At 35.0% G+C, this 14,923-nt stretch overlaps 1 protein-coding gene across 1 annotated transcript in view; it reads right to left on the bottom strand.

The window, feature by feature from the left end:
* Window positions 1-1,633: 1,633 nt before the first annotated feature.
* Window positions 1,634-14,923, bottom strand: part of TMEM41B (transmembrane protein 41B) — a 46,250-nt gene continuing 32,960 nt past the window's right edge. Inside the window, exons 4-7 of the mRNA XM_056802104.1 lie at window positions 10,286-10,379; window positions 9,450-9,554; window positions 5,248-5,386; window positions 1,634-4,066 (exon numbers count right to left, since the gene is read on the bottom strand). Of these exons, the coding sequence (XP_056658082.1) occupies window positions 3,897-4,066; window positions 5,248-5,386; window positions 9,450-9,554; window positions 10,286-10,379 (508 nt within the window). The 3' untranslated portion in view covers window positions 1,634-3,896. The remainder of the gene's footprint in view (window positions 4,067-5,247; window positions 5,387-9,449; window positions 9,555-10,285; window positions 10,380-14,923) is intronic.

Raw genomic sequence — 14,923 nt, 5'->3', positions numbered from 1 at the left:
CTCTTACGTCCTTCAGAATTGTCCTGGATCATTGCATTGCTGCTAGTAGAGAAGTCCATTACATTCGATTGTACCACAGTGTATCAGTCCCTGTGTACAATGTTCTCCTGGTTCTCCTTTCATTCTGCATCAATTCCTGGAGGTCATTCCAGTTCACATGGAATTCCTCCAGTTCATTATTCCTCTGGGCATAATAGTATTATCACCAACAGATAACACAATTTATTCAGCCATTTCCCAAACGAAAGACATCCCCTCATTTTCCAATTTTTTGCCACCACAAAGAATAGGGCTATATATTCTTGTACAAGTCTTTTCCCCCATTTTCTCTTTGGGGTACAAACCCAGCAGTGGTATAGCTGGATCAAAAGGCAAACAGTCCCTTAAAGTCCTTTGAGCATAGTTCCAAATTGCCTTCCAGAATGGTTGTATCAATTCACAACTCCATCAATAATGCATTAATGTCCCAATTTTGCCACATCCCCTCCAACATTTATTATTTTCCTTTGTTGTCATTTTAGCCAATCTGCTAGATGTGAGGTGATACCTCAGAGTTATTTTGATTTGCATTTCTCTAATTATAAGAGATTTAGAGCACTTTTTCATGTGCTTATTGATAGTTTTGATTTCTTTATCTGAAAATTGCCTATGAAAACAGCCAAACATGATGGTGATGGAATACTACTATGTAATAAGAAATAACAAGAGGAATAGATTCAGGAAAACTGGAAAGACTTTTATGAACTGATAAAGGTTGAAGTGAGCAAGACCAGTGGAACATTGTACACAGTAACAGCAATATTATAACAGTAATCAACTGAAAGATTTAGCTACTCTAATCAATACAATGATCCAAAACAGTTCAAAAGGCGTCATAATTAAAAATGCTATCTATCTCCAGAGAGGGCTGATCAACTCTACATGCAGATTAAAGCACTTTTTTTTCCTTTTTTTTTTACCCATAATATAGCTTATGTAGAAATGTGTTTTGGGGGCAGCTGGGTAGCTCAGTGGATTGAGAGCCAGGCCTAGAGATGGGAGGTCTAGGTTCAAATCTGGCCTCAGACACTTTCCAGCTATGTGACCCTGGGCAAGTCACTTAACCCTCATTGCCCAGCCCTTACCACTCTTCTGCCTTAAAACCAATACACAGTATTGATTCCAATATGGAAGGTAAGGGTTTAAAAAAAAAAAAGAAATGTGTTTTGCATAGCTTCATATGGTAGTGGAGGAAAGGAGAGAATTTAGAACTAAAAATTAAAAAGTCGCACCTCTAAATCCTACCATCTATATGTTCTGGGCAGATCCTTATTAACCTTTTAGTATTCGCTAAGACATCAAGTACAGAGAAATTCCTGATCCACGCTGATAAAAGGAGTTTCATAATCCAGAGCTCTGTAAAGGAATGAAAAAAAGAGGTCTACACCAAAATACAGAACTCTCAAGAAGGCTGTCCTATTAAAGTAATCACATGCACAAATAAGCCTTGTTATAGAATAACTCATACTTATAAAACATTTTAAGGTCTACAGAGCACTCCTCACAACTTTTTGAGGTCACATCAATGAGTTCATAGATTGAAAGTAAGTTATTAACAGAAAAATGTCTGTGAAATAAAACCCATGTACAAAGGTGATGTTTCTCAAGTGTTTTATTCCCATCACAGTTTAGCTTACATAGAGTATCTTCAAAATATTGTACACAAAACATAATACAGTTCCAAAGACAATCTACTTTGCCAAGTGAACAAAATCTCACATTTTGGATAAACAAATGTTGTTTATCTTCCCATTTGTTTCATGGCAGCTCTCTCCAAAGGACTTAGACTTGGCATCTCTCCATCCGAAGGATTTAAATTTGTGCCAAGTGGACCTTATTAATTTGGGGCTTTAGAATAAGTCTTCTAGGAATAACACATTTTTGAAGGGACCTTTGTATGCTACTGGCTGTATTTTCCTCTAGTAAAACATGCTCAAGGATTCTTTCCTAGCAGCCAAGGAAAAGGAATCTACAACCACTAGCTTGAAGTCAATGACATTCTTGGAAAAAGAAAAACACTGAACTGAAAATAGCAGTCATTTTCATCTAATATACAAATCTCAACAGTAAAAGGAAGCAACTAAACAGTTAATAAGGAAATAACTCCGAAAAGGCAAGAGTTAGGAGGGCTTCAGACAACAAAACTCAGTAGTGTGAAGCTTCACTGCTCTGCTGAGTCCAAGTTCATAAATTATAATTCAAGCTCATATTTTGAAGTAAAAATTTACTCTGTCATATTTTTTTAATTAGTACTACTTTGTCCATAAAGTACATTTTAAATCATTTTATGTAAAAATACTCAAATCTTTATTGTGCGGTCTAAGGGCAACAGAAAACCTTTTCTATGAACAAAATTAAATCAGATCACATAAAGAATGAGACAAGTGCATATTAATATATTTTCTGTGTATTTACAATAAATTCATTTGTTAATACTGTGACAGAAAAAGAAATGGATTGATCTGCATTACATTATAGAAACCAGGTTTTAAAGATGACCATATCTTTCTAAATTAAAACAATAATAATACAAGGTTCTTTTGTTTCTATAGTAGATTCTAATGTAATGACAAACTTCTAGTAAAACAAAACTGACAAAACCTTAAGGAATGGCAAAGCCCAGGATCAGGGGCATCGCAAATAAGCAGCAAGCAGTGACTAGTTTTTCCAGTGCTACCTAATTAGATTTGTTACCATTTGAGAGACAGTGTTCTTTTTTTATTTGGTGACTTAAACAAAATAAATCACTTAATTTGAAAACTGCATTGATCTAAAATAGGTACAATTAAAAAGTTACCAAGCAGGTACAAAAAAACATTGCTTAATAAGTATAACATGCACTAAAAACTATAATTACATAACATACTTTAAGTTCCAGGTTAATAAATTAAGGATGAAAATTCTGTAACCATTTCTCTGAACAATTTATTACATTTACCAGTGAAGATGAGTACTGGCATTAAGTTTTTGTCCCTAAAAATCAAAGCAGTGCAAATTTTCTACCCCCTTCTGACTGTATTTGGAGTGATGCTTTGGAAACCCTCTTTTGAGTTTTCAAAGAGGAATAGTATTCTAAAATATTATTTGAATAGAAATTATTGCCATTAATTTTGATCACCCTAGTATACAGGCACAACTGAAATATTGGCAAAACTAGTTTAAAGAGAACAAAACAAGTTGAGGTCAGAATTTTAAGATTCAGACGAATTCATGATAAAAATTCAAAACAAAAAAACAAAAATCAAACCCCACAAAAGTAGAAAAACTTGATATCCTAAATGAATTCATCAATCTTCCAAGGTCTGTATTTAAACAAATCCATTAGCACAAACCTAAGAGGGAAAAAATAAGAACCATAGCATGTTAAGTCTCATTTTCCCAGTTGCTACTCTGTAAAAAAGGCAGGAATCCTAACACTTTTGTGGTCCAGCAAGTACCTTTGCATATCCATTAGGTTATCACTGGGGAAAGAGAGAAGGGAGAAGGGAAAATCAACAGCCCCAATTACCAAGTCAGGGAGAAGTGTGCTCAGGTCCTGAGATCACAACCACTAGATTAGCTCGATGGATCTAGATGAAGAGTTCTCTGCAACCTGCCATTAATACTTGTCTGCAGTTATTGGTGAGGTGAAAGAAGTTCATGTTTCCCTACCCACCATGAGCAAGAAAATCGATGTCCTTTTCCAATTCCCATTTTACTCCCTCTTCTTCCTCACCACTTAGAATGCCTTCCCTCAACTGTTTGATAGGAAAATGTTCTTTTTTCCATTGGTGAAAAGATGATGATTTCAAAACAGAAAAATATGGAATTGCAGATCCTGAGATGAAAACACGGGAAATTAAAACCAAAGAGCTTTGTTACTGGAATTTTTGTTTCAGTTTTTTCTGGAAGACAGCTGGCAGAATAGAGAGTACTGCTAAAATCATCAGGACAAATACTGAGTTCCAGGAAACAGCTTCTCCTGCTGTTGTAAGCTGGTAGAGTGTTGTTCCTGCTTTGATAGCTACGAAAGATGGGGGTGCAACACCTAGAACAAAACACAAAATGACAGGATCAAGCCAGGTTATTTCAGTTTCAATAACAATATGTTGCCTCTCAGCTTTGAAAGATAATTCATGAAAGACAGGAAAAAACCTTCACTTCAGGATTTACTAAAAAAGTGATTCATCTTACACTGACAGGTCAAAGTACTAACATTAGCTGGGTGACTTGGTACTGATCAATTCCCCTTTATGTGCCTCAGATGAGTAGGTTGGACTAAATGATCTCTAGGATCCCCTTCTTTTAAAATGTCATGACTCCAGGAATGAACAACACTAACTACATAGTATACAAGATGTAACGATTTCATTTTTAGAATTTTAGTCAAAAGCTATAAATCAAAACAAGACCAGGGAGGAATTGTGGGGATTTTTTCTCCATATTTGCCCATAAAAATGGAAAAGCCTACTTTTTTTTTTATCAATTACCAAATTATCAATTATCAAAATTTTATCAATTTTTATCAAACTTTTTAGGAATAGAAACCATTTCATCAACCTAAGTCCACCAGTAACGCCTTCCTCTGATACCTCATCTGGTAGGAAAGTGATCCTGGATTTGCAAAGGTTTTGTAACACAGCAAAAGCAAGGGACTGATAAGGGCTAGCTGTCTTTCACCTTAGCACCAGACTAGTCACAATTATTTACATCAAGTTGTTTACCAGGGTAATTTTTCTTGTCATAGAAGATCTCAAAGACGGACTACTAAATGGCAAAGGGATTGCAAGAATTAACTAATTTGGCAAGATCCAAAAAATTTGAGACATCACTGCTCATTTTGTTATCTCGGTATTATAACAGGAACCCCCCCCCCCCCCCCGCCAAAAAAGATCTGACCAAAAAGAACTCAAGTTCATCTAATGATTTATTCTGCCTCTAAGCAGACTGCTTGCAGATAAATTTCAAAATAGGTTAAATTTTCCTTAGGGAATAAAATTCAACCAACCTCCTTAAGTGGATTCATATTAATGTCAAAGATTTAAGATCAGTTAAAACGAAAAAGAAAAAAGGCAAGAAAAAAGGGACCTTGGCTTCCTCTAAATCCCTTCTCTTAACTCCCTTTTTATATAACAGAAGTTTTAAATTCTTATTTAATCTTGTCCTCTAATTAAGTCAGTATCCAGTAGAGGGTAGTATTTCATAAAGCATGTACAATGAAAGTCTTACCTAGAAAAGTACCAATAAAAAATACTTTTAATGGTACATTTATAACAGGAGATGTTATATTAATAAACCAGTTAGGCAGAAAAGGAGTTATTCTCAAAAATATTATGTAGTTAATAAGATGGTCTCGATGTCGTTCAACCTGTTATAAAAGAGAAGTAGATTAGAATTCAAGCAAATTTCAGTCCAATTTTTCTTTCAAAATGGTTACAATGTATACAGCTGCTAATTACGCTGATCTTATCCAGCTGAAATGAACAAAAACGAAACTAAGTGGAAAAAGTATGAACTGTGCCAGCATAAATTTGCACAAAATATTGAAAGAAATAAATTGTAATTTTTTTAAAACCCTTACCTTCCACCTTAGAATAAATACTATGTATTGGTTCCAAGGCAGAAGAGTGGTAAGGGTGAGGTGAGGCAATGGGGGGGGGGGGGGGGGGGGTGAGGAGGTGTTAAATGACCTGCCCAGGATCACACAATTAGAAAGGGTCTAAGGCCATATTTGAACCTAGGACGTTCCATCCCTAGGTCTGGTTCTCAATCTACCAAGCTTCCCAGCTTCCCCTTAAATTCTAATTTTTAAACAACTAATAAAATTGGGTTTTCTTTTAGGAATTGTGCTTATAATGTATCACCAGAGGTTCTTTTTTCCCCTTAGGGTAAAAATAGGCTACTTTTTAGGACAATAAACAACAGATTCTTGTCTACAAGTTCCCTGCAGAGTTCATGTATTCAGAATGGTGTAATAGAAAAAGCAATGGAATGGGAGGTAAGAGATTCATCTGCTGGTTCTGAATCCATCTAAACTCACTACATAAGCAAAAATAAGTGCCTTTATCTCTCCAAATTTCAGTTTCCTCGTCTGAATTTTAAACTCTATACTGCTATTTCCAGTTATAAGAAGTAAATCTCAGTATACACAGTAAGGAAAGGGTAAAAAATTTGGAGGGAAAAGAATTCCATCTGAGGTACTTATTCCTTAAAAAAAAAAAAAACCTCCTCTTATAATAAAGATCTTCATATTTCCTTGGGGTAAAGATACCCTGAAGGAGACTGACAGAGAACAGGAAAATGATTCTTATTATTTGAGGTCACAAGTGAAAATTGATGGCATCCCTTTTCTATAAGTCACTTCCCCCCCCCCCCTTGTCTCTGCCTTATAAAGTCTTCACTATGGATAGTAATCCTTTTGACCTCTCTCCACAAGTATTTATCAAACTCTATGTTCCAAGCATTATGGTAAACACTGTGACACAAAGAAAGGCAAAAATTATCTCTGTCCTCAAGGACCTCAAATTCTAGAGAGAGAAATAACAAGGTAAATTAATAATAATAAATAATAAACCTGTCCCTGAACAAATGGCCAACATTCTGAGAGCAAGGGTCAGGAAAGGCTTCTTAGGCCTGGAAGAGGCCTGGGAACTGAAGATGCTAAAGTTGAAGAAGCAGAGAATTGCAGACATAAGGGAGTTCATGCAAAGGGACCCACATGGGAGCACCATGCACACTCAGAGAACTTTGGGTGGACCAATACTACTAGAATGCAGAGTACAGGAAGAAGAGCCAAGTGTGAGAAACCCAGAAAGACGGAAAGGGGCCAGGTCAGGAAGAACCTTACATATCATGCTGAGGACTTTATGAGGCAGCTAGAGAGCACAGTGGATAGAATGCTGGCCTTGAAGTCAGGAAGACTCTCCTTCCTGGGTTCAAATCCAGTCTCAGACACTTACTAGTTGTGTGACCCTAGGCAAGTCATTAACTATGTTTGCCTCAGTTTTCTCATTTGTCAAATGATATGAAGAAGAAAATGGCAAACCATTCCAGTATCTTAGCCAAGAAAACACCAAATGGGGTCATGAAGAGTCAGACACAACTGAAATGACTGAACAAGAAGAAAACTTTATAATGAATAAAGAAAAAAAGCATTTATTAAAGGTTTCCTCTGTACAAAAAAAAAAGCTACCTGGAGCTACACATGTGGCAGGTGAATGTACACACACACACAGGCATGTAAGAGGGAAGAGTCATGGATGACAATGAGATTTGTTAGTCTGAATGCCTAAATAGATAGTGGCATACTCAACAGTCATAGGGAAGTTATCATAGGTATGATGGGTATCCTGTTTCTTGCCTTCTCAATAGATAAAGCAAGAAGAGAATCTTGAACTGAAAATAAAAATTTTAATTTAGGGGCAAGAAAGATCTAAGGAAATTCAAAAGATGTAATGGGTTTTGTTTTGTTTTGTTTTTAACCCTCACCTTACATCTTGTAATCAATACTGTGTACTAGTTCCAAGGCAGAAGAGTGGTAAGGGCTAGGCAATGGGGGTCAAGTGACTTGCCCAGGGTCACACAGCTGGGAAGTGTTTGAGGCCAGATTTGAACCTAGGACCTCCCATCTCTAGGCCAGGCTCTCAATCCACTGAGCCACCCAGCTGCCCCCAAAAGATGTAAAGGTTTTGAGGGGGAAAGGAGTTTTGTTTGGGTCAAGTTAAATTTGAGGTTCCTACACTACAATCCAGTTGAAGAGGGACAAGAGGCAATTGGAGATGCTAAAGAGAAAGACCAGTGTTGGATATCCAGAACTGGGAATCACCTACAAAGAGATAAATAACTAAATCCATGATAGCTGATGAGATCACTAAGAATTGGGGGGGGGGGGGGGGGGGGACACACGACATACCTAAGACAAGAGAGAGAATACATATCGGGGAATCTTTTGTTTTTATGTACACCAGCCACACCAAATGATCAATCTGATGCCAAGATAAAGTGCACCATCTTTACAAGAAACTTTGGTGTGTTATTCACTTAAAATAATTTAGAACAGTTACATACTAGTATGGTACCCAATTCTGTATTATGATCTGCTACTAGAAAGTTTTATGGGAACCCAAAAAAGTAGATGACAACTAAGACATTTTGAGAGTAAACATTTAAAGTGGCACTTAAAAATCCATTCAAAGATTCTAAGTAAAAAAAAGTATCATCCATTTATTTTCTTTTTTAAAAAACCCTTTCCTGGTAACAAATCTAAGATAGAAGGGTAAGGGTTAGGTAAACAGTTAAATGACTTCCCTAGGAAGTGACTAAGCCCAGATTTGAACCCTAGTCCTCCTGACTCCAAGCCAAGCACTCTATCCTAAATGCCCTAGTCCATTTATTTTCAGTGCAGATGCCTACAATGCAGTTTTCTACATAAGTAATAATTGAACATACATGAATAAGCCTACTAAAATGCAAACCTAAATTTCCTACCATTTTAATGACACCACAAAAATTTCAGAAATTAACAGAATAATGTAAACAACAACAAAAGTAAAATACCTCAAAATCCTGAGTCAAATTTTATAACTCCCATGCATTATTATAATACTATGGAAATTCAGCAGCAAATATACCTAAAGAATTTAATCCACAGCAGCTAGGTGGCCATGTGAGAGACAGACCTAGAGATGGGAGATCCTCTGGGGGTACATTTATAACACCTCTCTACCTGAAGTATAATTTCTCACTCCCCTAGCCCTAAGAAATGGTGCCTATTGAATCTCATTATTAATGTCACAGTGATAAGCACAAAAGTCTAAAGAAATAAGCACCATCACAGAACAGTTTACATTTTAATCAAAAGTCTTACTTGTCTGTTATAGTGTTTCTTTTAGACAAGTTCCATTATTTTCTTCTTCCTTTAAAATTTTTTTTTTTAATATTTTTCCATGGTTATATTTTCTCTCCCTTCCCTCTTCCCTCCTCCCACCTGGAGATGACAAGCAATTACATTGGGTCATACAAATGTTATCATTTGATACCTATTTCCATATTATTCATTTTTGCAATAGAACAATCTTTTGAAACCAGAACCCCAAATCATGTATCCACAGTTTCTTTCTCTAGATGTGGATAGTATTCTTTCTCATAAATCCCTCAGGATTGTCCTGGATCATTGTATTGCTACTAAGAGCAATGTACACAGTGTTCTCTTGGTTCTGCTCATTTCACTCTCCATCAGTTCATGGAGGTTCTTCCAGTTCATATATAAATCCTCCAGTTCATCATTTCTTATAGTACAATAGTATTTCATCAACATCAGATAACTCCATGTTATTTTAAGTAAGAATGTTTGTAGAGAGTAACAATGATACATTTGGCAAGACATTCATTATCAAAGAAAGAAGTGATATATGAAATAGTACAAATATTACCTGCTGTGACCATTTCACTGCCTTTTCTGTTAAATACTTGTACACCACTGGTCTTCCAACCAAATACGAAAGCATGTAACAGAAGGAAGCGCCAAGTCCAGAGCACTAGAAAGCAAAAGAAAGCCATAGGCATAATTACACCTCTTAACTTTTTGGTAGGGCTCTTTTCACTCTAAGAAAGACTCACCCAGCATAAATTTCAGGTGGTCCTGAGGATCACAGATTTCAAATTAGAAGGGACCTAAAAAATAATTTAGTCCAACCATCTCAGTTTGGAAATGGAGATACTGAAGTCCAAAGAAATTAGGTGACTTGCCCATGGTCCCATAGGAAGATCTAATGACATCTCCAGTGCCCATCTATCTGGACCTTCTTTGTATCGAAGGTTACTCTTTTTTAGGCTCTATTTTAGGATTCACACTTGGGATTTGTTACAAGCAAGTTTATATAGCTAATCTTACCCAAGAAAAGCATTTTTTCCCCAGATAAAATCTCAAATGCACTGATTTGCTTTAACTCAAACCATTATTTCTGAAGTGTTTCCAGTTCCCCAAATCAAAAGCCCCATCTCCCTTCCAACAATAAAACATGACATTCTAAAGATCAGTATACCTTGGGACAGACAGAGAAGGGGACAACTAACAGAATAGTTCTCTACTGTTCCATGAAACAAAACAAGTTTTTTGTGAGGCATTTTTTAAGTTGGGGTGCTGCCATTTCAGTTTCATCTCACAGACTGTCATGTCACTAGGACAACCTAATCATCATATCTGATTTCAAGATCAAATCCCCACTGCTACTTACTAATTTTATAGTTTATGTATATATACACTTACCAAACAAACAAGGAATAAAGCTAGTGGAAAAGGATAAAGAAATCCTGAGAGAATACTGAGAAATATAGACCCTGGAATAGCAAAAGTTTGCAAGCTATAAACTTAATGGTTAAGGATTATAAGTAAGATCCTAAAAAGAAAAGAAATTTAACACTTCTTAGAATAATGTATACTATATGATTTATGAGATAACCCACATAAATATAAATAACACTCAACAGGCAATTTCTACAAAGTATCACAATTCACTAATATATTAATAGAATGTCTACACTATACGGTTGCTATTCTTGGAGTTAATAATAATAGTAAGTTATACTAATAAAAATGCTCTTATTTTAAGAAAATTTGGCATATCTATATCCCAAACTTAAAAACCATAAAAACATGATAGCTAATTACTACCTTTGCCAAAAATAATTTGAAATTTGAACACAGGAATTTTTCACCATCAAATTAAAATTTTTTACTAATAAGAAAGAAGTTGGGTCATATTAGCCAGTTAAATATGAAGACATAAAAAATTTATCACAGAATTATGTTAGCCTAGGGCAGAAAAGTTAATCTTCCCTCTCCTCATTAAATTTTAAAAATATATATACATGGTTAAGCATCATTTTCATGATATTTTATTATATGTCATATTACATGTTATATTATAATTTGTGATAGCATTAACAAAAACAAGGAAAAACTGTCTTGCCAAACTCTTTTAACATGAAAAATTATTTCTTATTGTCTAGAGTTTAAAAGGACCTTTTCAAGCAAAACTGTTTCAGACTAAGATTTAAAATGTGTAAAGAAAATCAGAATGCTTAAAAAGAAATGTTTAATAATCAGAAAATCTAAATTAATTTGTAATAATTATTAGTAGTATGACTGACTTAAGCAGACTATTAAAAACAATAAAGGAATTGGGTACGAAAGATAATAAAAGGATAAGGATACAACAACTAAACAAAAATAATCATTTTAATCTTAAATTTATAAAATACTTTTTATTCAATTTTTCTTCTTCCAACAGAAAACTGAGTATATTATACAAATAAAGTTTATTTTGTCCTCCTGTAAAAGTACATAATGGCACTGATGTGACTCTGGGCTCCAGAAGGTTACATGCTAATAGAATTCAAGTACTTCCTACCAAAGACTTGAGGATGGACCATATATCCCTCTACTGTGAGAACTAGTCTAGCAAAATTAGAAGATATTTATGACCACAGCAACTCTCAAACATCCACTAAGTTATAGTTGACAGTCATGTATTATTTAAGGTCTGCAAAGAATTTTAAAAACTTTATCACATCTGAGCCTCACTCACAACAATCTTGCAAAATAGATGTGTAATTAGGAAAATAACATATCTTTGAATTAAAAAAAACAATTAGGAAAACTAAGTCTCATAGGATCATACCTCCAGAGCTGGAAAAACCTCAAAAGCCATTTAATTCAACCTCTCATTTTATAAATAAGGAAAAGGAGGCTCAAAGTGTCTTACCCAAGAAGCTTAAATGACTTGTCCAAGTCACACAGTTAAATATAAGAAGCATTAGCCTACATCTTCTTGAGTTCAAACCTAACATTCTGTCCAGTAAAAAACCTACACTAGGGGGTAGCTGGGTAGTTCAGTGGATTGAGAGCCAGGCCTAGAGATGGGAGGTCCTAGGTTCAAATCTGGCCTCAGACACTTCCCAACTGAGTGACCCTGGGCAAGTCACTTAACCCCCATTGCCTAGCCCTTACCACTCTTCTTCCTTGGAAATACACAGTATTGATTCCAATATGGAAGGTAAGGGTTTAAAAAAAAAGATACCTACACTACCCCTGTGTATGGGGAAACAAACTCAAATTCTTTCCTTAAATAGGTTACAAACATAACCTTCCTGAATGTATTTGGTTCCACAAAAAAAGTTAAAGTATTAAACTTTACAAAGAACAGTTAATTCCACAGGAATAATGTTACAATTTACATCAATCAAGAGATATTAGAGTTTTACAATACCTGTTGTGAGTTCTAGTGTATTAATCACACTTATTAAATGAGATTGTTGAAGATGTTATGAAGAGTTTGATCCTACCTTAATGAAATAATGAATATTTCTCTTGCTTCCAATAAATATTAAACCTCCTAACAGTGAACTAGTAAGTCCCAAAAGTCCCAATCCTTTATAGTTCAGAAATCTTAGATATCAACCAACCTTATAATTAGGCTGAAAAAAAAAAAAGGAAAATCTATCATCATGAAAGCCCAATTCAAATTTCTATCCACATTTAGCTATGTTAACCATCATCCTTTCTTAAGCTATCTATCTGCTTAACTGAGCTCCAAACAATTAAGGAGTAAAAAAGTGGAAGAATGATGAAGATATGGTACATAATAAATATACACAATTATGATTTTAATAAAAAGAAATGTTTGTCCCTCTGTAAATATTAGATATTATTGAGATCATTAGTTAGGGAAATTTTCATTGGTACTACTCATTTAAGAGATTCATTACAAGAGATACATATTTATAAGAAGCAAAAAATATATTAGAAACAGCACATATCTGAGTCAGTAAACTGTCTTCTTCCCAGTTCAGTCACTAATTAGTTATGTGAATTAATGGTAGAGAAGTCACTCACAGTGTAGAATCTATTTCTTTATACATAAAATGAAGAGTTTGAACCTAATGAACTAAATGTTCTCCTTCAGTTCTATCATTCTATAAACAATGATCCTAGGATCCGTATGTATGTTATATGTTGTCTTTAGGTCTGCCTCCCACCCAACTCCCTGTTTTCAGAATCCTCCTCCAATGCCTTATCTTAGCATGGAAATGGCTTTGGATTTTTGAAGGATATGCCAAAGAAGCACATGGTCTAAGAGTCTAGAAAAGCCTTAAATTCTGTCCTGACAACAGACAAGCCTTATTTTCTGAGGATTGACTTAACAAGGGCAGAAAGGTTCATTTATCTAGCTACTTGGTAATAAATTCCCTGAGAGCAATTCATTAAGCAAAAAGTAAATAAATGACTTTTGGTCCCATACAATTTCCCTCCCTCCCATTTTCACTTCTAAAGTAATGATGACAGAGGTGAAGAAAAGGACAAATTATGCTAAAACTCACCTAATTTTTAGAAGACCTGTAAACATTAATTTGGCTATTACTGCCTTATATATAAGCCCTTTTGTCCCACAATGAATTAATGGACATATTATTGGAGGAATTGAATCATAGCAATCTTAAAATTCTTGCTATAAATGAAGTCAAGAAAAGAGTTAGTTTTTCATGCAAAAACCTGAGAACACCTAGAAGAATATTTGGACATTTTGCAGAAAGAAGCTGGCTCAAAAGTGCTAGATCTAAGACCTAAGATCAAATTCTAAATCAAACACTAAAAATGTGATCCCTCAGCAAATCACTCAAATTCTGGCACTCTCAGTTTATGAATCATCTATAAAATAGACATAATAATAGCACCTCATAAGGCTGCTGTAAGGATCAAAGGAGACAATTATGTGTAAAAGGCTTTGCAAACATTAAAGTGTTATATAAATGTTTGCTATCATTATTATTACTACCACCACCTGTTGCAGAGAATGAAGAAGTAAAGAAATTCTATCAAGAATTGAGGAAGAAGTAATAGAATCAAGATTTCTAAAGAAGATAACTAAGACAAGAGGGAGGAAAATCTAAACTTTTGTTGTTGTTCACTTGTTTCAGTCCTGTCTGACTCTTCAAGACCCCATTTGAAGTTTTCTTGGTGTAAATATTGAAGGGTTACCAATTCTTTCTCCAGCTCATTTGACAAATGAAGAACTGAGGCAAACAGTTTAAGTGTCATGCTAATCATCACATAATTATTAAGAGTGTGAAGCTATATTTGAACTTGGGTCTTCCTAACTCTAGGCATGGTGCTCTATCCACTACACCACCTACCTGCCCTTAACACTTATTATTAATCACAAAAAAATGTGAACCATAACATGTCATTAAACATCTATATCTGGCTATTTTTCCATCTATAAAAGTATTTGATGAGAATATCCTAAAAACACTAAGTTTATCCTTGATGAAAATATTAGAAAGTCCTGAGAAAGTAAAAGAAGCAATATTCAGCAGTAAGTCATAGCTACCATCACACAACTTACTAAAAAGAATATCTGGATCCAGCTGTACTTATTGTTTGTTGGATATAAAAAGATTATTTGATTCATTAGAGCAAAATATTTCATACTTTCACCATCAAGGTATAACGCATTTATATTTTAAAAAACACACACACACAAAAGACTTTGAAAGATATGAAAGAACCTTATTTAAGAACTTTATGATCAGTAATATCAGGCAAAACATAAAACAGTGCCACTAGCTCCCCCGAAAGGTACATATCCCCAACATAGAGGAGAGAGACTATATGATGTCCAAGTGAAGTGGGGCACTCTGAAGACAATGAGGACCTTCAGATGCCCCACCAAATTAAACCTTCTTCCCTCATTGGTGAGCTCCTTCTGAGAGGTCTACATTTGGGGAAACAACCTAGGCTAGTCATGGTTCATTCCAACTCTAAGACCCAAGATGGTGGCTTAGTGAAAGCTAGAACCACTCCGAGAATCCTGACTCTGCAGACTTAGCTACTATGTCAAACAGG

The sequence above is a fragment of the Monodelphis domestica genome, chromosome 6, assembly GCF_027887165.1.
Source record: "Monodelphis domestica isolate mMonDom1 chromosome 6, mMonDom1.pri, whole genome shotgun sequence".
NCBI lineage: Eukaryota > Metazoa > Chordata > Mammalia > Didelphimorphia > Didelphidae > Monodelphis > Monodelphis domestica.
This window is presented reverse-complemented; position numbering and strand designations above follow the sequence as displayed.